This window comes from Aspergillus chevalieri, chromosome 7 (genome assembly GCF_016861735.1).
Source record: "Aspergillus chevalieri M1 DNA, chromosome 7, nearly complete sequence".
Lineage (NCBI taxonomy): Eukaryota > Fungi > Ascomycota > Eurotiomycetes > Eurotiales > Aspergillaceae > Aspergillus > Aspergillus chevalieri.
Window position 1 is genome coordinate 2322799 of NC_057368.1, and position 22295 is coordinate 2345093.

Consider the following 22295-nt stretch of genomic DNA (forward strand, 5'->3'; position numbering starts at 1 on the left):
GTAGGCACTATCATAGGTCTTCTCTGACAGCGAATGTTATGATTTAGCCACGGTACCGGTGTGGTCCATTACAGGAGAATGCTACATACAAGATCACATCCCTCATGTTCGAAATCAACATCAACAAATAAGAAAATGGATTAATTAGCCTAAGTACTGTAAACTTTCCTGTATGGTACATATCATATCTCGTCATCTCTCGTGAATAATCGTAGCATTCAAACCGACTTGGCCTATCGAAAAGGCCAGTGTCCCATGCTCCACACATGGTACCTCTTTATTTCATCGTTCTCTCGCCCTTCACTTCTTAACATAGACATTCTGCATTGCTTGTGCTCGCCTTGGAAGTCAGCAGGTACACTACTAGTGCCTCTGGTATTGCCTTAATCATCTTTTGATCGCATCGCTCAGGCGCACAGTGACTCCGCGAGACAGTTGACTCGCAAGCCATCAAGAATCCTTGGATTGATAACTACTATATCCTATTTGGCTTGATTTGTCTCGCATACAGGGTTGCTAGTACCGTATACCCACTCTTGTCTAATATGGCGGGCAAATACTCCTCCGGTCCCAAATGTAGATGTACACATATACGGCTCTGAATTTCTCGAACCACCTAGCTTCCTCATGCCGCTTTGGTGAGGGCGCCCAGTCCATAACCAGTGCGTGCTATGTCTATCGCCCCCGACCTTCATCACGAACGTTAAAACAACCTCAACAGGGGATTAATAATTCAGCATGCAGCTACCTCGGAACAAATACCGAACGCCCACCTTGAATATTCTCGACCATTGCTCTTCTTGGAGGCCTTGCCCAGTCATATTATCCTCGTGGAATGTACTTTCTTTTTTGAAGACCTGGCACGTAGCACGCGATTCCTGATTGAATTGTGAGAATGCCCTCTGTAATGGATACCGGGCCCTCATCCGACATTAATTCCGGAAGATGCACCCGGGGTTTTTTCTCCTCATCAGGATAAAGCACGCGGGACCTGGACCGTATCCCGGGATTGCGTCCGAATTGTATGTACCACGAGTGCTTATATCAGTTAGGGGGTACCTCGTCTCTAGGCCTTTCCCAATTTTGTCTTTATCTATCAGGAAAGCAAATCAAAAGTAAGTTAGTTACTCTGGCAAAAATCATTCAGAGTCACTGATACATGAGCTCACCTTGGAAAGTGTCTAGCAACCTCGTCCCACTTACCATCATCAAAGGCGCCGGCCACGAGTTCATCCCCCTCCCTCAGGGCCAGAACGCAACTACAGCCGACTTCCACTCTGTGCGCACCAAGACGACTGAATCCCCTGCGCACTTTACCTCTGGATTCTATAAGATCGAGGCTGGGCCTCAAAGACCCGCGCACTATAATTTTGAGGAGACGAAGTATGTCCTCAGTGGTCAGATTGATGTTTTGGTATGTCCTCCCTTCTCCAACCCTGCGAGGTTTATATTCTCATAACCCTGGGCAATATTAACCATCACGGTTTCATTCAATAGGACGAGGCTACCGGAATCACTCATCACTTAGTTCCAGGAGACTTTGCTTTCTTCCACGTCGGATCCAAGGTCAAGGTTCGTCACAACCCTCTCTTTCAATTCTCCTCTCTGTCCGAATCTCCTTTGCCTCAACACGCATCGTAAGTGATTAGGCTGACATAACCCTCCTTTCTTCTAGTTCTCGACCAAGTCCCAAGGTTTTGCGTTCTACGCCGTGACTCGACCCGTTCGAACTCCCCACCCTAACCTTGAAGGCCGAGAAGAGGGCAAGGCCAAGCTGTGAGAAATCGATCACGATGAATGTTCAAACGGTATAGATATTCGTCATTTCATATTCTCATCGCATGCTGCTGCGTGTTGTCTACGTACCTGAAGATAGCCTGGTGTTTGAAACACGGTGTTGTTGTCCATGTAGGCGCAAGCTTGCCCATTTCATCCTCTTTCCAGAGGCCTCGTTGAGCCATGGCAATGCATTAAGCATATTTTGGAACGGTATGGCCGGAGTAAAGATGAAAGTACTTGTATTGATTACTATCTAAGCGAATTAGAATCCTTAGCGGATCCAGCTCCGCCCCTCCTTTGTTCAACTGTCTCTCTCCCTGGCTATATCCCCCATCGAGTTTCTGATCAAATGTATTCGGAAAGATCCACAAAGCCACATGGAGGAGCTGTCGGATCAGGCAGGTCCCTGGAAACAAGGGGTGATGGCTGCTGAGACTGCAGGATGCTGCTTCTATAGAAACAATCACGTATAGTGTTGCTGGTGACATGATGTTTCTATATCTGGGCTATCCAACGAGCAGCAAGTTCCGACGACATTGCATGGATTGGGTTAATATATTGTCCTCCATACATTTTGGCGATTACATAGTTCATCCAAATCTGCCGATAATCATCCTTGACAGCGCGAATTATCCCTTGGTCAAGGGGCTGATAACTAAGAGTAGTCTTTGGTGGTATCCATTGAATTCGGATATTCGATGGAGCAGGTGCCAATTCAACTCCTTTGTGGTGAGAAGCCGCATTGTCCAGAAGGAGAATAACTGAGCGCCGCTTTCCGATATGAGAATAAAAATGCCGCAGCCATTCTCGCATAGCCTCAGCTGTCATTGTTGAGTTTTTTCTGGAATGCCAGACAGCACCAAAAGCTCTAGTATCTAGTTCGCAAAGAGAAACGGGCTTCTCCTCAGATGTGATTACCCAGACAGGAAGCTTATCTGAGCCACTGGAATTCACGCACAGCGCCAAAGTCATCTGTGAGATGTCTTCCATTTCTTTTGGTGCAAAGGTAGGATATAGAGCATGCCGCCAATGAAGAAGAGTTTCATCCATGTTGTAGATGTCGTCCTTATGGTATTTTCTACAGAGAGTTCGTATGGTATTTATTTCTTCTGAGGCTGCGACTGACACAGAAGAAGCTTTCTCAAGCTCTCCTGACTCAAGCGATGGCAACTTTTGACCTTGAGGCGTCGTTGGGAGAAGGATCCGTAACGCCTCGGTAGTAAGAATAGGTTCACCGATATTTTTGCGCTTTCTACCGATTTTTTGCTGGTTCTTCAAGGATACGCCAGTCTGGACAGACCGAGCTGAGCTTCGTTGATGGGAAGTCTCAAGGGAAAAGACTATATTATCCTCTCCCATCTGGATTTGATCCCTATTATTGGGCTCTGGCGGCGGAAGTCTTTGATACTGAGGCATCTTTGGAAGAAGGACCTGTAAGCCAATGTTGTATTCTGGCGACGGAAGCAACGGATATTGCGGCATTCTGGGAAAGGGCTGTGTCGTTTGAACGGCGACAGAATCATCGGTCGCTCTCTCAATTCTCTGCTCCTTGGAGTGTACATCTTGGGCGAGTTGATTTGAAGCTTGCTGACCGAACGTGTTCAACGAGGATCCCTAATTCACGAAGAGTTAGCATATCTTGTGACACAGGATATGACACCGGTGCCGCTGTACCTTATATGGCATGTATGATGGCTGGAAGAAGGGGATTGCTTTAGAAGACTGGGTTGGATTTCCTGTGAGAAGGCGACGCATTCTCAAGTACCGGGCTCGAAGCCACTGGATATAGGAAGATAGCCCAGATATAGCGAAGATAGTAGAACCTGCTGTGTCTCTCAGGGTAATATTCCATATGCTGAGTAGTATGTACGAAGAAAAGATGTTAATATGCTGCTTTCCAATTTGCAAGGACCTAGATAGCGCTTGTTGATCGTAGATGATGCGGATTAAAAGTGTTTAGCATCTCTACAAAGACAGAATAGATTGCAATGACTGACGTGAAAGAAAATGCAAACAATGCAGATATCAAACAGTGAAGAGAAAATGCAATATCAAGCCCCCTTGAGTCCTTATAGCATCCATCTGTGAAACGGAGCAGTATGACATAGCAAATATATCGAACGAAAATATACAATTAATCAACCCGGAAGAGTCCAGGTCATACATATTAGGCTAACTAATGGGACTCGGCGCATAGCTCCTTAGACCACCATGCCGTTTTCCCCCGTATCTCATAGCGATTTAGTAGAGGCCCCTAAAAATCCATCATATAGGGCGTCTGCGCAATTTTATAAGCTGCCCCTTCGTGCAAGCCATGAGTTGTTCGCGTAGAATAGCCCAAATCACCTCCATTGGCCATGAAACATACCAGAACCAAACGATGAACGACTTCAGCTCCGCAGAGTTCCTAAAATTAGTGTCATTTCCTCCGCTTGCTTTGGGAATCTCCGCACTCTATCTGTAGGCACGGAGTAGGGAACCCTCATCAGTGAGATTGACTCCCTGCCATGTTTCCATTATCGCCCATGCCAATGATGCACCCAAATATGGCACTTCTGTCATCTAACAGGATCAGTGAGCATTAGTACATGTAGGCACCAATGTAATTTCTCTGCATGATCGTCCAAATAAGCTGTCAGGAGAGAAAGAAGTTGTGCTATATGGGGATATAGGTCCATGATCATTCTTCAATTATCATGAATATCAAACACCTCTCCGCAATACAACAAATATTACCATAATTTTTTCTTTTGAAAAAAAAATTCAGACCAAATCCAGCTGGACAATAGAAGATCAAACACTCCCCCCATACTTCCCACTCTCCCCGACCAAACCCGCCGACTCCAACATCCACCTCGCACTTTCCCTTGCACTATCCCCAACCCCAGCATTCAAGTTTACATTCCTCCTCCTCTCCACCTCCCTCGCCTCAAACTCCCACTTCGCCTTCTGTACTTCAACAGCACTTTGTCTCTGTCCTGTCGATGCTGAGGAGTCTTCCGGCTGCACAACACCCCATATCTCCAGGTTGTAGATGTCAATGTGTGTCTTTTCAGATGTCGGCGATGTAGAGACGATCTCTGGCGGGAGGAAAGCACCATCGTGTCCTACGGTCGAAACATGGAAATCTGCTGATTCGAGACTGGAGTCGATAAGGAGACTTCCTGCGCCATGGGGGATTGGTTGGGCTATGCTTGTTCTGGATGAGGGTGGGAGTTTGCAGCCGAGAGCGAGGCCGGTTGCTGTGGAGAAATAGGCGGTTGGTGTGGTTGCGCCTTGGTGGAATGAGGGGGAAGGGTTTCCAGGGAGTAAGAGGTGTTTTGGTGAGAGTTGGAAGAGGGAGGGGAGTGTGTCGGGGGTTTTCGATGAGGATGAGGAGTGGTGGAAGGAGGACCAGGGAGAGGGGAGGTAGGCGCCTAGGGTTATTGTTTTGTTTTCTTCTGTGACTCCGTTGAGGATCATGAGGGAGGGTGCTTGCCAGGTAAGCACATTGTGGGAGAAGGAGGTGAGAGATGAGCCGTGGGCTGCGGTCGAAAAGACGGGGTGTAGTTGTGCGCCGCTTTGGAGGAAGCTCAGGCCACGAGAGGTGGATGGTAGGAAGAATGAAAGATGGGATATCAGACTCAAATTTAGAATCACAGATTCAAACGCGCCAGAAAGCAAGACAGGGGGCGGTGACGGCAGCACAGAAGTATCCGATTCTGATTGTTCCTCTGTATGCACTGATTGCATCGAATCAGTTCTTCCTCGCTTCTGAGATAAATCCAGATTCTTGCTAAAGAGCATGTGTTCGAATAACGGCGTCAACGGATCGAACAGGTGCTGCAACGAGTTGGATACCATCTTCGAGAACGACTTGTAGCTGATACCGCTGCCACTTCCAGTGGTTTCGTCCTCGATGAACGCGGCCAGAATGTGGTCTGCCTCGTTTCTGACTGTCTCCATGCGCTCTGCACTCAGGTCACCCGTGTATGTCCTGACGTCGTCAAGTGTCTTCAACGGTGCGATGACAAGAAGTAGCATCAACAAACGACGGAACGTGTCCGTCGAGATATGAGCTTCATAGACAGTCCTGTCCACGCGCTGATCGTGCTTGAACACTTCAATGGCATCCAGCGATTCTAAAGCTGCTAAAGCAAGATCATCGCCATCTTCATCCTCTTCATCGTCATTGGCGGGCTGGTCGATATCATATCCAAACGGATGTCGTCCCTTGGAAGCATTACCATCGCCATTCTCCTCATCCTGGCCAGAAGGGCCCAAATCTTTCCTCCCAACATCCGCAAGACTCCCAAACAACAACCTAATCCTATCCCTCCTCCCTCTTCTAAGCACCCTCCCATACCGCTCAGTCAGCAACACAACCACCTTCACCATAGCATCAAAAGTCAATACACTCGGAGCCAGCGTCTTCTGAAACGGAAACGCCCCTAAATACGAAACCATCCGGAAAATAACCGGACCAGCATCAAGCGGACATTCAGTTTCACTGCTATCCGGGATGCCCAGGAAATCGGAGAGAGTCTTTTCGTTCCAGTATTTCAGCCCGTTTTGGTCTGTTGCACGGGAGAAGAAGTTATCTTTGAAGTGGGTTAGTTCTAGCGGGGTGAAGCATTTTGTGGCGAAGCGTTCGGCGAGGATGTAGCTTAGGGCCTCTGGTTCTGTTAGATCCGCGTAGAAGGACCTCTTCTCCAGAGGGAGAAGATGTGGATGGAGATGATGGTTCTAATGGCTGATGCTCACCTGGAGTGGACTGAACCCCATCTTCGACGGACTGGCTTAATCCCATTTTGCTGGATGGATTTCCCCAGGTATCCCGTAGTAGGTCCAATTCCGATTAGAATCTATCCTGGAATCCCTTTCAGTGAGATGCCTAATGCTCCGAGAATTCCGATGCTATTTGCGGACGTCTAGATAGAACTGTCAGCTATTGCATAGTAGACTGGTAACTCGAGCAGCCTGCCCCTCACGGACTCTGAGAATTAAACATACTGGAATACAAATTCCAACTCTCGAAATTGTTTATAACATCACACAGTGCCTGAAAAAGAAATGGCTAAAGCCAAGCATTGTTGTTGTCGACGTTTTGGGGATGACGACGTCACGGAAATAATACTTGCCTGAGGCAGCATTTCAGACACCGACGAATTGAGTAACTATAGATTGACGTGCAGGAGACAAAACACGGATGGAAACTCGGACCTTTTATTGCATTTATTATAGATTTCGCTATCTAATAGCCAAAATATAGAGCTTTTCTACTTTCCGGGGGGTATTTTGTTTTGTATATCCGCACTATTTATGCTTATGAGGCGTCTGGTATGCAGCTCTACAGCATAACAACACCAACTCCACCCATCTTCTTCTCGTCGGGCAGGTTCTTCTCATTGACACCTCCCGCAATAGGCGCCGCACGGTAATTGTAAATGTAGTAGTGGAGCTGGCCATCACCAGCGCCAAACTTGAGCTGCTCGAGGAATAGAGGGTTGTCGTGGAGAGTGAGGGCGTTAAAGACGTCGAATTTGGCCTAAATAGTTAGCTTTCTTTGTCTTCTGGAAAAAAGGGTAGAGGGTGCTTACCTTCTTCGCCAAGATCAAGGCGTCGTTTATGAGCTGCAACAAGCGCTCCTTGAGAGCCTTCTGGTCTCCGGTGAAGGCTGTCTCGGTTGCGTAATAGTAGAGGTAGGCGGCGCGCACGTTATCATGCTTGGGGTGTTGAATAACGGTGGACTCGAGGTTGTAGAAAGAAAAGAAGTCGGTAATCTTGTGGCTTTCGGGGTCCTCCACGACATACGACCAGACCACCTGATCCTTTTGTTCCGGCTTGTGCAGCAGCCAGTGTTCAATCTCCTCGCGGTTAAACGCCTGGTTCAGGTCAAAGCGCTTCTCGTACCGCTCGAGCAGGTCTTGGACAGCGTCAATGTCCTTGGCTCCCATAGGACGCAGGTTAGGGGTGGACGTGACGTAGGGAAGGTGGTTCTTGCTGATTTGGCGAGCCTTGGTAGATCCGTGGGGAAGAGGCGAGAAGCCAACCTCGTAGAGCTTCAGCCAGTCGAGGGGACGGTGGTAGTAGCGGCACGAGCTGACAGGGGTGGGGAGGAGAGTGCCTCCCGTGTAGATGGCCTGGTAGATTCCGTTCAAATAGCACCGGCGCGTGATCTCCTTGATCAAGACTGGTGCCAGACGCTTAGATCGGAGCTTCTTGTGGATGCAAAGGAAGTTGATCTCTGTCACCTTGAGCTTCTGGTCGCGCACTCGGATCTCCGTTGGCACACCGCTAATGGAAGCGACCAACTTCTTCGACTTGGAGGCGCGGACACCAACGTGCCACTCCTTTTTCCAGCCCGGCGACATCAAAGCCCTGTCTCTGTTAGCATGCAACCAACAAGCATTCACAGATAACCCTTACCAATGCAGAAACGACTGCGAGTATCTAAACCGAAACATAGCATTATCATCCTCCACATAATGATTCGTCAACAAATCCCACAACTCCTGCAACTCCTCCTGATTCGTCAAGTCCAGCGTCGTCCACTCAAACCCTTCCAACAACCTATCCGGTTCCTTCGACACCTTCTCCGGATCAATCACCTTAATAGGCCCCTCTGCAACCTCCTTGCTGAAATCCTCATCAAACCGCTGCACGGGCTGCGTCTGCCAGAACTTGTACGATGCCATGTCCTTCGGGTTCTTTCCGCCCACGGACAACCCGGTCAGCAACTCGGCAATGTCCAGATTGTGCAGTGCCTCTGCGGCTTTCCCTTTATCCATAGTGGCCAACTCGTTCTTCAGGGCGGGGTTTAGTTCCAGGAGTGCCTCGGTCAGTTTGGGATCCATTCTAGGTGCGGGCTTTGATGCGCCGGCATCGTTGGCGCTGGTGTTCGCAGGATCGGTATTCGATGCCTCGGGGGCCTTTTTCTCGAGTTCTCTCTTGTCGGACATGGCGGGTATTTCTGGGAGGGGAAAGGTGAGTGAATTGGAGGAGGGAAGGTGGTTGAATGTCGTGTGTTGGAAGAAAATGGTTCGGCCCCACGGCGGCGGAGATTTCGCGGGGTGCGGCTCTTCAATTATTGTAGATGCTTAGTGTTTATTTGGACCACACCGGATCAACTTGAAGATTTGATGTGAATTTACGTTTATCTTACATTTGCTTGCTTTATTCACTTAATACTGTCCGGAGCTATGTTGTATGCAATGTCTCTCGGTACGCCGTTACAAGATCTACCTCGGCAGAAGCTCCAATGGAAAGAAAACAACCAAGTACTCTTTGACCTCTAAGGATACATAACCTGCCTCGTGAATAAACAATGGCTGTTGAAAACGAGGTATAAATGACTGCTCCAAGAACTCCAGCAGGCACCGAAACGGTGTTAAGAACACGACGTGTATGCCGTAGATACAATGTTAAAAAGCACAAATAATACGAAAAAGCTCATAGCGCAGCAGGAAGAGATCGAACTCAAGCTCACTGCGGGCCTGGTTTGGTTTCAATCACATCGAGGAATCCGCCCACCAAATGCAAGCTGCCGGTGACAAAGGTCATCAACGGCGCTTCATCCGCGACGATACCCTGCTCTTTCGTGGCGAGCTCCCGGGCGTAATCGACAGCTTCTTCAATAGTACTGTACACTTGAACTTCGGTTCGAGGGTCAACTTCCTTCCACGTCTCGGCAAGACTGTTCTGGACTTTCAGTTTTTCTATATCAGTGGCACTCGTGTTCATGCTCACGAGATCAGGCCGGTAGCCAGCCTCCTTGTATGTGACATTGGTGCAGAAAATCGCGTGGGTGAACGGCCTGTCTGCTTCAAGAGCCGCGGATAGCGTGTTGTGAAGTGCCTTAGCCAGCGCATTGCTGTCGCGAGTCTGTTGGTTGAAGATTAGAAGCCGCAGCTTCCGGTCTGCAGTCTCAGTTGACGACGAGTTTGCTTTGACTTGAGAGACGAACCACTCGCCAGCCACCTTGATGCTCTCCATGGTATGGCCTCCATCAATGTACCACGTGACGTTCTTCTCGTGTCTCGTTTCGCATCGGCCTCCCAAACGAGCCAATTCAAGTCCCCGGCGGAATTCGACAGGCAAAGGCTGGCTCATTATGTCCTCTGGGATACCTTCCACCCCAGCCTTCCTCAGGTACTCAGCAGCAGTCGCAACGGCCAACGTCGCATTCGTGTATTGGAAATCACCGGCCAGACCAAGCTTAATATCAGTGCTTTCGAGGTCGGGGTGGCGCGATACGATAGAAATCTGTGTCGCCTTCTCCTCCGCACGTCGTTGCAGAACCTGTTCAGCACCAGCGGCCTGCGAAACACTGAAAGCCTTGGCCCCAGACTTAATAACTCCACCCTTATGCCACGCAATTTGTTCTATCGTGTCGCCCAACATCGCCGTATGGTCAATGCCCAGACTAGCAATTGCGCTGACTGCTGGCCGCTCAATCACATTTGTGCAGTCGTACTCTCCACCAATGCCGCATTCAATGACCGCAGCGTTCACCCCTTCGCTCAAATATGTGTGGAAGGCCATAAGCGTCAAGTATCGGAAGTATTGTGGTTTTGCAAGCGGTCCCTTCGGATCCTCCCCAGCTGCTACCGCAGCCTGTTCGAGCCGGTCCCACACTTCGAAGAAGTACTTGGCGAATTTCTCCTCCGACAAAGGCGCATTGTCTATCCCGATGCGCTCCCGGGCAAATCTCAAATGGGGGGAGGTGTACAGGCCGACTCGGTTGACTTTCGACGACGGACTGGCATACTGCGAGAGGATAGACGTGATAAACGACGAAGTAGAGCCCTTTCCCTTGGTACCGGCGACATGGACTGCATTCAGGCGGTTCAGATCAGAGCGCTATCAATGGCAAGGATAAATATCATTAGCGACTCTAAATCTATGCGCAATGCAGCTGAGTGTGAAGCAAACCTGGTACCCGATACGTCTTAACCATTCAACCATCTCCGAAATAGATGTTTTGTTCATATCATCCCTGCTGCGCGTTTGATTAAACCTCTGGATCGCCGCAAAATTAGTTTGCAGCGAATTGAGCGCTGCGATTGCATCCTGGAGAACATTCTGTCAGCGCGATTAATCTATGACGGTATTCCGCGGGGAATTAAATGGAGGGGTAGGAGGTCAATTGACTGTCGCATACGACTTACCCCGTAACTGCGAGACATTGTGCAAGAAGTAGAGAATCGTCGTAGCAAAAGGCTTCTCTGGAACAAAGGGTAAGTGCGAGAACTACCCATCGAGGATCGTTTCTGCAGAAAATGCGTGTGGTCGTTCTGCAGGACTCACCGGAGATAAACCGGAGATATCACGTGAGCGGATTGCGTGAAGGTAAATATGGTATGTACGTCTATGGATACTACAGGTGACTCTTGATGGGATATGTTCGGTCAGCTATAATGGTTGAATGCCAAGAACCATTAAACGGGTTATTGGATTTACCATCAGGGTATGATAAAACATAGAAAAAGATCTGGATTATGAATGACCGTGGAACAGTAAGTAAAAAGGTCTAAGAACGCCAGTGCCGGGTAAAAAGTTAGAAAAAGAGAAAATAGAAACACAGCCAGTCAACAATTAGCCAGTTAAAGAATGTAAAGAAGAGAGCCGATCCAAGACCCCAGTCGGAAGGAAAAAAGGAGCATCTATTCGATCCTCGTTTTCCCTTCTTCCAGGAAGCCCAAACGAGCATTGCTATAGCCCCGTTGGTGTCTCTTGATAGGAATCCAATGTCCAATAATTGGGTCCGATCGTGCTTTAGCGAGCGCATCCTGGTATCCTTCTGCGCTAGCTGAAGGAGTATTCAGCTTTGGCCAGTTCACCTGTGTTAACGTGATTAGCACGCTGTAACATGATTGCCGTAGACTCGAGTAGATGCTTACATAGAGCATTCCATGTCCAGAGACGAAACGCAGACACCATGCGGCAACAACCATCCAGAATATGGCAAACAGACGAAGAGGCCACACGGCGGAATCAGGGTCGCGCTTGGTGAAGATGGAAACCATAATCATGAAGATACTTGTGGCAAGGATGTACGGGACAGACTGGATGGCCAATGGCCGACGGTCGAAGAAGAGCTGGAAGCTGCCAAGAGTTGAGTCCGGGGGAAGATAGGCTCCCAGGAACACGTCGAACCCGTCTTGTCGGGGACCATCCAGAAAGTTATTGCGCACGTATCGAGTGATAGAGTTGCTGAGATCTTGCACCATTCCGGCCCGCGTGCGGTTTCCAGTACGAGTAAAGTCCGTCTTCAAGGCCCCTGTACCGGAGTATGACTTGGATACGACATCGGCATTATCAGCCCAGATATTGCGGAACAGATCTTCGAACGCCGGGTCAGCCGTGGCGTGTTCACCAGGGCTAAGGTATCCAGCCTCTACAAGCTGTTGTGTGATAGCCCAACGTCCAAGCATACTCTGCACGACGTTTGTCCGATCCAAGCAATCCATGCAGTTGGTCCGGACAACACTGGTTTGCACTAATCGAATGTCCAGTGATCCACCAGGGGCACCAGGGTTTTCTACACCACGGAAATAGCCACCTCGCGAAAGCCCATTCACTAAGCGATCCATCAACAACTCAGCGCGATGCCACTTGAGGCCCTTGGTTTCGCTGTGGAAGTCAAAGTATATGTAGTGAAGACGGTCCAACTCCTTCTGGATCTGCTTAGCCTCCAGAATGTGTACCTTTTCAGGTGTAGCGCCATTGGCCTCAGTATCCTCGGCTGTCGGCGAGACCAATGCGCGCACCATTTGCTCATACGCTCGTTTCACGCGCTCTTCCCGGCCCTTCTGATTCACCAGGTTGACCAGGTAGTTCTCCCCGTATAGTTCAATTTGCTCGACAAAATGCTTGCGCGCCGCATCAACTGCCGTCTCCACCCCGCGAACCTGAAGCTTCGGGGTATACTTAAGGTCATTGACTTCCGCCCAGTATACTGGAACACTTCCCCTGGTTTGCACGAAGGACAGGACCTGCGTATCTTGGCCTGCCTTTTCATCCTTCATCGATTGTCCACCAGCAAACCCTGAGAGCCCACCGGCCGTGTCGTTCAGGATCACAATTTGCTCCGTTTCGTTGTAATTGGAGACATGGCCTTGTTCATCAATTCCCCGCGAGAAGTATCTTGTACCAGCCCGATGTCTCGATCTCCTAGTGATTAGGGCAAACACGAAAGATGTGGACTTGACCTTTGCCGGAGTTATGCGCAGCATACCGAACATCACTGGCAAGATGTACGGATCAACTCCGGGCTGAGGACCGTAACGAACACCAGTGTTGTCATGTTCTCCGAGACTAAAATCAATCAAGTCAGACTGGATGAAGCGATTCCAGAAAAAGCGGTCGTCAGCGCGTTTCCACATGGGAAGACTTTGGTTACTCTGTGACTGACGCTGGAAACTGTTAGTGATGTCCAGGGAGTAAGAGAAGTACATCGGCCCAGTCCGAAGCAGCTCCTTCAACAGCGCCAGATAGGTATCCTCATCATAGTCATGCAGAGGACGCTCACGCAGAGGGAGGAACTCTGTTGCGGCCACTTTGTAAACCATATGGCCACGGAGTCTTCCCATCGGCTGAGCCTTGGTGATGACAATGAGATACTTGTCTGTTGTTCTATCAGCATCGCATACCAGTTACAGTTCCCCCAAGATGTTTCTTACCCAGCTTCAGTTTGATGATACCCAGAATTCCAGCGATGCTGCTGATCCGCTTCGCCCCTGACAAGGTACCATCGTGGAGGCGCAAGTCCCCGGTTGGCCGGTCCAGGATGAGCGTCGGCGCATCTGGCGACGAGGGAGAGGTGAAAGCATAGTGAGACGACGAGGCGTGTAGATTAATATCACGGAACGGAAGCACAGGAGGAGCCATGATGCGTAGCAGGTCGACAGGGGATCGATTCTATGTTCAAACCGAGGGAGCGTGTAGGGAACTAGGACTGATATCGGACAAGTAGTGAAGTAGTATGGAGTTGATAAAGGAAAGTACCACAAAAGCCTCAACGCATGGCGCAATAAGAGAGTGACAGTGACAATGAATCAAATAGCAAACAATGCCAACACAATCCTGACTGATGAGAGAACAACGATGATCTCCTGGTTGTCGGTTGTTCAGTTGCAGCCACGGGATGATGCCGCCACACCGCCCACCGCGCCCCCGCCGAAACCGAAGGCGGTGAAGTGGTCAACTGTGGCTGAGCCCATCCCCCCTTCGTCATCTGACAGCGTACTGTACGGTAACGTTTAGTCAAACACTCCCAGCATCCCCGATCTGCCCACTCGCCCCAATAACTAAACTATTACTGCCACTGCCTGCTAATAATCATCCAACTTCATCTCCATCTCTCCTCGCCCTGTTTCTGTCCCAAACTTGGGTTAAATCTTCCGTTCTTCTATAATACTACTTCTATTCTCCTTTCCCCCCTATCGTTTCTCTTCCGCGCACTCTGATTATGGCTTCCAGAGCAGCAGCAGGAGCCCGCCCGGGCGCCAGATTCGCCCAGTTCAAGCTGGTCTTGCTTGGTGAGTTTCCGCTCCAAATTTCCAATCTTTTGGACTTTTTTTGAGAAACATTATGGATGAGACAGTCGCTTACTCGGGTTGTTTGATTGATTATAGGAGAATCTGCTGTCGGAAAGGTTGAAAGAGATCCCTTCGCCTCCCGCTATTGTTACGGCCACTAACATTGATGCTACTTTTTAGAGTTCGCTCGTTCTGAGATTCGTCAAAGTGAGTCATCGAAAACTATCATGCGAGGATTTGGGGGATGGGATGTCCATATTGACATGGAATAGGATCAATTTGATGACTACCGAGAGTCGACGATTGGCGCCGCCTTCCTGACACAGACCATCTCGCTGGACGAAAACACGACAGTCAAGTTCGAAATTTGGGATACCGCCGGCCAAGAGAGATACAAGTCCCTGGCTCCCATGTACTATAGAAATGCCAACTGCGCCGTTGTGGTTTATGACATCACCCAAGCTGTACGATCCCTTCTCTTTTCGTTCTTCGTCCCTTTGAATTTGTAGGTATAGTGGGAAGATACTAATCGGGCTTGTATTAAACAGTCTTCGTTGGATAAGGCCAAGTCGTGGGTGAAGGAACTGCAGCGCCAGGCAAATGAGAACATCGTGATTGCCCTCGCGGGTAACAAGCTCGACCTCGTCAACGAGAGCCCGGACAAAAGAGCGATTTCAACGGCCGATGCCGAGGCGTACGCGCGTGAAGCTGGATTGCTTTTCTTCGAAACGTCTGCAAAGACCTCTTCGAACGTGCAAGAGCTCTTCACCGCCATCGCAAAGAAGTTGCCGCTAGACCAGGCCGGACCACGGAATTTGCGAACCGCTCCCCGTCCCGGCGTTGACTTGCGGCCGGAGGCACCTGGCACCCAAGGCGCTGGAGCATGCAACTGTTAATCGTAACGCATCTCGCCTGTGATGTTTCTCGTTCCGAGAAACGACAGGTGTTTTCTGACCTGATGCAGAATGGTGATATCAGGGTACATTGCGACGCTATGCTATCTCTATGAACCAGAATGTCTCTTTCTTTTCTTCCGTTCTATGTCCAATCGGTGTTACGGTTTCCGGGGAGAGGGTTGGAACTAGGTTATATTGTCAATCCTCCATCCAGCAAACGATCTCTCTATACTACGGCTGGGTCCTCGGTTGCGAACCTGTCTCGACTAACCTTCTCTTGCTGCCCTTTCTTTTCATTCGACGAGGATTTCGATGCTGTTGTTCGTGCAAGGGCAAGCCACGTTCTTAGGCGCGTTTGGATTTGGCTCTCTAGACTTCAAAGAGCAGAAGATGCTGTGCTCTTTTATTTCCGCTTTTCACCTTGACTCTATTTGCTGCTGCTTGTTACACCTGGCGTCTGCATTATTCCTTGCTTGGGTTGAATTCATGTTACTTTTCCCTTTCCCTATTTTACTTCTCTTTACGCCTGGGGAAACTCAGTATGATCATATAATACTTATTATACGCTCGGATTGATGTTTCGATGAATGCACCTGTTCTAGAGTACTTCCATAGTGTCTCCAACTCTCCCTTGTACTTAGTAGTGATAGTAGTAGCTATCAGCGCTAAATCGGCTGTGGCAGAAGCGCAATGTGGCGGTGCACATATGGCGGTGCGATTCTCGGAGCGGATCGTAAAAGCATCATTCCAATTCCCGGTCCGCGTTTTCTCTCTCACGCCTAACATCACTTTCCCTCTTCCCCTCTATATTAACCCCGCCACCAGCGCTTTTTGGTCCGGTAGTGCGGGTCATCATGCTGCGCTCCTCGATTCTCCAGAGCCGGCAATTGCTGTCGTCACCCATTCGCCAGCGGACAGCGTCGCAATGGCTGTCTAGAGCTGGGGCTAGCAACCGGCTCTCCGGTCAGGTATGATGACATTGCGTTATGCACCTCTGTCAAAGCTGGTTTGATTAATAGTTTTTGCTTTTATCTAGAGATTCTTCGCCGACGAAAAGTCCCCTGCCACCGGTTCCCCTACCCCCGCTTCTCCCTCATCCGAGTCGACCATCCCTCCAGAGAATATTGCCAAGGCAGAAGAAGGTGCGACTGTCATATTACCGGGATGGAAGTATATCAATGTTTGTTGATTGCTAAACCATTGTGCAGGATCCCACGTTCCGCCTCCTCCGGCTCCTAAGACTGGACGTTTCCGTCGATTCCTGTTGTACTTGATTTTCACATCCGGAATCGCCTATGGTGGAGGTATCTTTTTGGCTTTGAAGTCAGACAACTTCCACGACTTTTTCACAGAGTACGTGCCTTACGGTGAGGAATGTGTTCTCTACTTTGAGGAGCAGGACTTCTACCGCCGATTCCCGAATGCCTCGAAGCATCAGCACCGGATTCAGTCTACACCAAAGGATGCAGGCAGGCATGTCACCATCCCGAGCAAGAGTGGCCTCTTCTCGAAGGTCACAGAGGAGGGGGATGCTGGAGCCGATGTTTCGCAAAAGGGCCCTCATATGAGTGCTCTCCATGACAAGCCTGCCAGCGCCAAGGCGGACGAGAAGGTTGCCACAGTCGGAAAGGCCAAGAGCGACAAAGCTGCTAAGGAGCAGAAGGCCAAGGATGAGAAGAAGAAGCCCGCCGCTCCGATCCCTACTATTGAGCTTGCGCAAGTGCAGGAAGGAGGTGAAGCTATTGTTCAAGACCTGGTCAAGACCTTCAACGACATTGTCACAGTCATTAGCGCCGACGAGAACGCCGGCAAGTACTCTTCTTCTATTGCGAAGGCTAAAGAGGAAGTCCAGAAGATTGGCGAGAAGATTGTTGCAGTCCGCGAAGAGGCCCGCAAGGCTGCCCAGGACGAACTCACAAAGGTGCACGCGACTTTCGATGAGTCTGCACGGGAGCTGATCCGCCGCTTCGAAGAATCTCGCGCCGCGGATGCTGCTCAGTACCGTGAAGAGTTCGAAGTAGAGCGGGAGAGGTTAGCCCGTGCCTATCAGGACAAGATCCAGACCGAATTGCAAAGAGCTCAGCAAATTGCGGAACAACGCCTGCAGAATGAACTCGTCGAGCAGGCTATTGAGCTCAACCGCAAGTACCTGCACAACATTGAGGATTTGGTTGAGAAGGAGCGCGAAGGACGTCTCAGCAAGCTGAACGAGCTGACCACCAGCGTTAGCGACCTTGAGAAGCTGACCACCGACTGGAGGGAGGTCATCGACTCAAACCTCAAGACCCAGCAGCTCCAGGTTGCTGTGGACGCGGTGCGCTCTGTTCTTGAGCGCTCCGAGGTTCCCCGGCCATTCATTCGTGAGCTTGTTGCCGTCAAGGAGCTGGCCACTGATGACCACGTTGTTGAGGCAGCCATTGCTTCCATCAACCCCACCGCCTACCAGCGCGGTATTCCCTCTACTTCCCAGCTGATTGAGCGGTTCCGCCGTGTTGCTTCCGAGGTCCGCAAGGCCAGCCTTCTGCCTGAGGATGCTGGTATCGCCAGCCACGCTGCCAGCGTTGTCTTGAGCAAGGTCATGTTCAAGAAAGACCCTGTGGCTGATAGCGATGACGTTGAGAGCGTCCTTGTGCGGACTGAGAACCTTTTGGAGGAGGGCAATGTTGATGCTGCCGCCCGTGAGATGAACTCTCTCCAGGGATGGGCAAAAATCTTGAGCAAGGATTGGCTGGCAGATGCGCGCCGGGTCCTTGAAGTGAAGCAAGCTCTAGAGGTAAGTTTCATTCACGCCTGTGATTTGGGAATATTGGCTGACTCTTTCTTTCACAGGTTATTGAGACTGAGGCACGACTCCAGTGCCTGAGAGTGGAATAGGTACATGACTTGAGCAGTCGTTTGGTTTTCCTTTGTTAGTAAAATTCCCATGGAACTGTACATCTAGCTGTTTTTCTGCATTGTTAGGTTCAATGTTAGAAAATGCATTTTATTCTCGTTCATTCTGTACCTTGTATCTATCTAGATATAGCTGCCTATAGTCTAATATGCACAACCGTTCGGGAGCGTATGTTTGTAGTGTTTGCAACTGCACGTGCGCATGCATCGCAGGAGATCGGCCTCCGTCTTCATCGGAACTTCTACTTGTACTTTACGCTTTTTCTATCGCATCTGGGAGCGATGCTGGCCTTGCTCTGTATTTGATTTTCTGTTCTTGCTCCAGCTGTTTGACTAATCGTGCCTGCCTTAATGCCTCCATGATTCGACGCCGGCGAACTACACTCCTCTCCTGACGACACTCCGTCCCACTCCCCGGACCTCTGATGTCGCAACAGTCAAATGACTTCCACCCACCCCCTTCTGTAGTCACAAATTCCGATTCGTCACACGCAAGCACTCCGTCGCGTCAACCTGAAGCTTATGGCGGGGCCGGTCGACAAAAAGACACGCAAATGAACGAGGGTCGAGCAAGCGGCGAGCTGGAAGGCAGCACCCTCGGGAGCAGCTCTCGCGATGGCGAGCGGGGAGGAACTCGGGGACAGCGGAGGATGGGCTCAAGTAGCTTCTTGTTAGATTCGTCTTTCTTACACAAGTCGAAGAGTCTGAGAGCTAGTCAGCATCAGCGTCCACGGCGCTCCGAACCCGATCGCAAAGAGAAGCGGAAGCCGCCAGAGGCCGAGAACAACGTTTCGAGAAAGAAATCGCGCCTTCCTTGGAGTCGCTATCGTCAATCATTAGAAGAGTCGCTGTCGGAGACTGTCGATACTGGTTTACGAGCTGTCCGTGAGGATCCTCAACCGTCGAATGCCGCGCGCGAAGAAGAACCGCATAATGAGCCAGATAGCACTCAGGGAGAAGCAAATCAGGGTGAGGCAAACCGGGGCTCCATAGGCCTCGACCAGGACTCTATTGATATTGTGAACCTGGCTTTGAACCTGAATGAGTCGAGGCGGAGAGGCAACATTGGTCGTTCAGCATCTCATCGGGTTTCTGGGGGAGCTTGGACAGCTAGACAGCCGCCTGTCCACTATACTGATAGTGATGTGCCGGCTGTTGTGAGAGCTGGTCTGGAGAATCGCAGTCGAACCCAAGGACGTCGTAGCTTCACTCATTCGTTTGCCGACGCTCGTCCTCGGCCTCTGGACTCATACGCGCAGCAATCCCCCGTCAATGAGCAGTTGTCCGTTTCCAACCTTCTACCCGATACAGTCAATGACGGCTCCCTGCCGCATGAAATCTCGGAGAGTACACTTGCTAGGGTTGACAAAGCACGCCGTCACTTTGAATTGTTCAACGAGTATCTACGCTTACTTCCGTCGCTCCCCCCTTTGAGAAGCCATGCCGCTGCGGACAGTGGCCATGAGTCAACTCGCGTGCACAATCCCCTTCAGACTATTCGCAATCGAAAGGTTAGATACCGTGAGAAGTGCCCAATCAATGTCGAGAGAGAGGGTTGGGATGATGTCGCAACGGTCCATGAGTGGGTCAACATAGTCGAGCAGCAATACGGCCATCAATCGCATCAACCCAACGAATGCTTGGAACTTCCGCGGCTAGGTCAAAGAACCTCTCGGGCCCCCCAAGGCGAACACGACGATGCGGAATTATCCGCTATCATATCTCCTTCTGATAGTGCGGGACCAGGAAGGCGCTCGAGTAGCGCCAAGGCGCGAAGGCCGAGATTCGATTGGGTTGTCTCATCAGCTGAGCTACTGGCCGACGCCGCATGGGTCGAAGATGGGTTGAACAAGAGTAAAATGACTGACAAAGACGGAAACAGCCTCTACCCAGATCCAATGGAGCTGCTTTCCTCAGATACCAATTTCGATTCTTCTAGCGTCCAGCGTGCGTCACTGTCAGGAAAGAGAGTATCCTTGGATGTTCCTTCTCGAACATCATTTTCAGATCGGGGCGTGTCCCACGATATACAGGGTGTTGGTCGCGGGAGATCGCGGAATAGATTCCAAAGTCCATCTAGTCCCATTCACAGCAGCAGTGCCTCGGCGAAGGCCGGAAAACTTGAGCGGCGGTCCCGCAGTTCCAGCATTTCCATGGGCGCTGGATTTTCTGAAAGATCGGGATTCTCCAGTGCTTTGTCCACGAATGTTAGGTCGACGCAGGACCCCGACTCGCCGCTGCATCGACCGGAGAAGGGCTCTACATGGGCAAGCGCAGATGAGAAACGACCTTCCATATCATCAGCAGCGAGCACGGATGATCGATGTCGAATGTCCCTAGACGCCATGCAGGGCACTGCCTCTAATTCTCCTATGCGTCCTGGTCCCTTTCCCAGCATCGCAGTTAATCTTTCTCCTCAAACGAGCCGTTCGCCCTCGCCGCCATCCAAGAAGCGGTTGTCTCGGAAGATCGCTGCTCGTCGCGAGCGGAGTAAGAGCAAGAACCGTGCTAGGGAACAGTATGAGGATCTTCCTTTAGATTCCCAGTTTTTGCGCAAGCACCCATCACCCGCCTATCTGGATGTTACAACTCCTTCGGGCACCGATCGCTCTGAACAGCTTGAGACAAGCGCTCTCCCAGACCAGGTCTCCTCACCTCACCAGGATGATCGACCAATGGATGATACGCAAGGGCAGAAGGGAACCGGTCAACACGAGTCTAAACTTCGCGGCATATTCAAAGGAAAGGGAAAGGTTACGGCAAAGGTTGGCAACGAAGTCTCAAAAATGGGCAACTTTATCTTGAAAAAAGATCATCCGGCACACTCTCGTCAGTCGTCATTCGCAACCAGTGCAGCATCCGATGATGCCGATCTTGAAACAGTGAATGCCGGCAAGAGTGTCAATCCGAAGGGCTTCTTACGCCGTTTCCCAACCCTGTCTGACGACAATGGCCGATTTGCTCGCAAAGATCCGGAGAAAGATGCCAAAGCTCATGTGCCTCCTATACCGCCTTTCACATCACTTCCGGAGAATGGCCACGATGAACAGCGAGAAACATCTGATCTTGAATATGCTCGTGATACGAGGGAAGTGCACAAGGTCGATGACATTCAAGCTGCTCAACCAGGCAAGTTTGGCACCCACGTTTCCGTGGATCCCAACGAGAACTCTGGCATTGGACCTCCATTGCGCAACGTCCAGGAACAGAGTAAGAAAAAGCAAATCAAGGATCCTTCTGTTCCTTTTAGTATGACCCGGCCACCCGTCACTGGTCTTGCGCAGGCAGAGGCATCTGCGCCACCATCTGCTCAGAGCAAACGTCCAACCTTATCGGGTACCTGGACGATTTCAGACCGCAGCATTCCTACCTTGGCCGATCTTGGTGTATCCGAGAAGCGGGAAATTGAACGCACACGAGCTCTTCTCTTGTCTTCGGGGATCAAAGCACGAGAGATCACACGCCGTGCAGAAACTGTTCGCGATCCTCCGCCCGAATTCCTCACAAATACGATGGATAACGCTTGTGCTTTTCCACGGGTGACTCGACTACGGGAATTCGACCTTGCGGCTCAGAACCTACAGCGAAGATTTGAAAAGACACAGCTCCAATTTCAACAATCGATGGACCGCTTTCCAAATGAGACTGTGTCGCCTCTAAAATCGCGATTGAGCAACCTGGAAAATCTGGTTAGCCATTCGCTCACGCCTCGGGTTCAGGCAGTGGCATCCGACGCCGAAGGCTTGAGCATTCAGTTGAATACCACGAGCACGCTGGCTCTGAAGCAGCTAAGTGATACACTGGACAAGGGCGTCAGAAAGCGTCGCCGGCGGTTACGCTGGGTGAGACGTGCTGGCTTTGTGATGCTCGAATGGGCTCTCGTGGGCATGCTCTGGTGGGTGTGGTTGATTGTCATGGCCTTCAAGGTGCTTCGGAGTGCTTTCCGCGGTGCTATCTCAGGGGTCCGATGGGTCCTATGGCTATGATGCTTGTTACCGTTTCATGCAAACCCTAATACATGTTTCTTTTCTTAGTGAGATGGATGTCTCACATTGTACACATTTTCCAAGATGCGCATATACCCCATCTTCTGGAGTTTCGGATTTTACCTTTTATTCTTTTTAATATTTTGCTTGGTCTGCATGCTTCATATGGGCCTTCAAGGCATGTTTTGACATCCTTTTATGCTCTTCCTGTATGTTCCTGG

The 22295-nt window shown here is 50.3% G+C and overlaps 8 protein-coding genes across 8 annotated transcripts; 4 read left to right on the plus strand and 4 right to left on the minus strand.

The window, feature by feature from the left end:
• Window positions 1-1159: 1159 nt before the first annotated feature.
• On the plus strand, window positions 1160-1780 carry ACHE_70771S (uncharacterized protein; the record flags this gene model as incomplete). Its single annotated transcript, XM_043283140.1, has 3 exons — window positions 1160-1414; window positions 1498-1572; window positions 1676-1780. 3 exons carry the CDS (start codon window positions 1160-1162, stop codon window positions 1778-1780), a joined length of 435 nt encoding a protein of 144 aa, XP_043140450.1.
• A 2792-nt stretch (window positions 1781-4572) lies between these two features.
• On the minus strand, window positions 4573-6568 carry RTC5 (TLD domain-containing protein; the record flags this gene model as incomplete). Its single annotated transcript, XM_043283142.1, has 2 exons — window positions 4573-6434; window positions 6523-6568. 2 exons carry the CDS (start codon window positions 6566-6568, stop codon window positions 4573-4575), a joined length of 1908 nt encoding a protein of 635 aa, XP_043140451.1.
• A 540-nt stretch (window positions 6569-7108) lies between these two features.
• Window positions 7109-8720, minus strand: NMT1_3 (glycylpeptide N-tetradecanoyltransferase swoF; the record flags this gene model as incomplete). Its single annotated transcript, XM_043283143.1, has 3 exons — window positions 7109-7306; window positions 7359-8139; window positions 8188-8720. The coding sequence occupies 3 exons, from the start codon at window positions 8718-8720 to the stop codon at window positions 7109-7111; spliced, it is 1512 nt and encodes a 503-aa protein (XP_043140452.1).
• A 523-nt stretch (window positions 8721-9243) lies between these two features.
• MET7_3 (tetrahydrofolate synthase) lies at window positions 9244-11018 on the minus strand (the record flags this gene model as incomplete). The annotated part of the gene is made up of 3 exons (XM_043283144.1): window positions 9244-10620; window positions 10693-10830; window positions 10929-11018. 3 exons carry the CDS (start codon window positions 11016-11018, stop codon window positions 9244-9246), a joined length of 1605 nt encoding a protein of 534 aa, XP_043140453.1.
• A 405-nt stretch (window positions 11019-11423) lies between these two features.
• ACHE_70775A (putative phosphoinositide phosphatase (Sac1)) lies at window positions 11424-13650 on the minus strand (the record flags this gene model as incomplete). Its single annotated transcript, XM_043283145.1, has 2 exons — window positions 11424-13387; window positions 13443-13650. 2 exons carry the CDS (start codon window positions 13648-13650, stop codon window positions 11424-11426), a joined length of 2172 nt encoding a protein of 723 aa, XP_043140454.1.
• A 580-nt stretch (window positions 13651-14230) lies between these two features.
• Window positions 14231-15196, plus strand: YPT52 (Rab family GTPase; the record flags this gene model as incomplete). Its single annotated transcript, XM_043283146.1, has 5 exons — window positions 14231-14300; window positions 14397-14416; window positions 14481-14507; window positions 14573-14764; window positions 14849-15196. 5 exons carry the CDS (start codon window positions 14231-14233, stop codon window positions 15194-15196), a joined length of 657 nt encoding a protein of 218 aa, XP_043140455.1.
• An 854-nt stretch (window positions 15197-16050) lies between these two features.
• FCJ1 (MICOS complex subunit MIC60) lies at window positions 16051-18070 on the plus strand (the record flags this gene model as incomplete). The annotated part of the gene is made up of 4 exons (XM_043283147.1): window positions 16051-16164; window positions 16233-16338; window positions 16405-17969; window positions 18026-18070. The coding sequence occupies 4 exons, from the start codon at window positions 16051-16053 to the stop codon at window positions 18068-18070; spliced, it is 1830 nt and encodes a 609-aa protein (XP_043140456.1).
• Window positions 18071-18513: 443 nt separating this feature from the next.
• On the plus strand, window positions 18514-22074 carry ACHE_70778S (uncharacterized protein; the record flags this gene model as incomplete). Its single annotated transcript, XM_043283148.1, has 1 exon — window positions 18514-22074. The coding sequence occupies one exon, from the start codon at window positions 18514-18516 to the stop codon at window positions 22072-22074; it is 3561 nt and encodes a 1186-aa protein (XP_043140457.1).
• Between the last annotated feature and the right edge of the window lie 221 nt (window positions 22075-22295).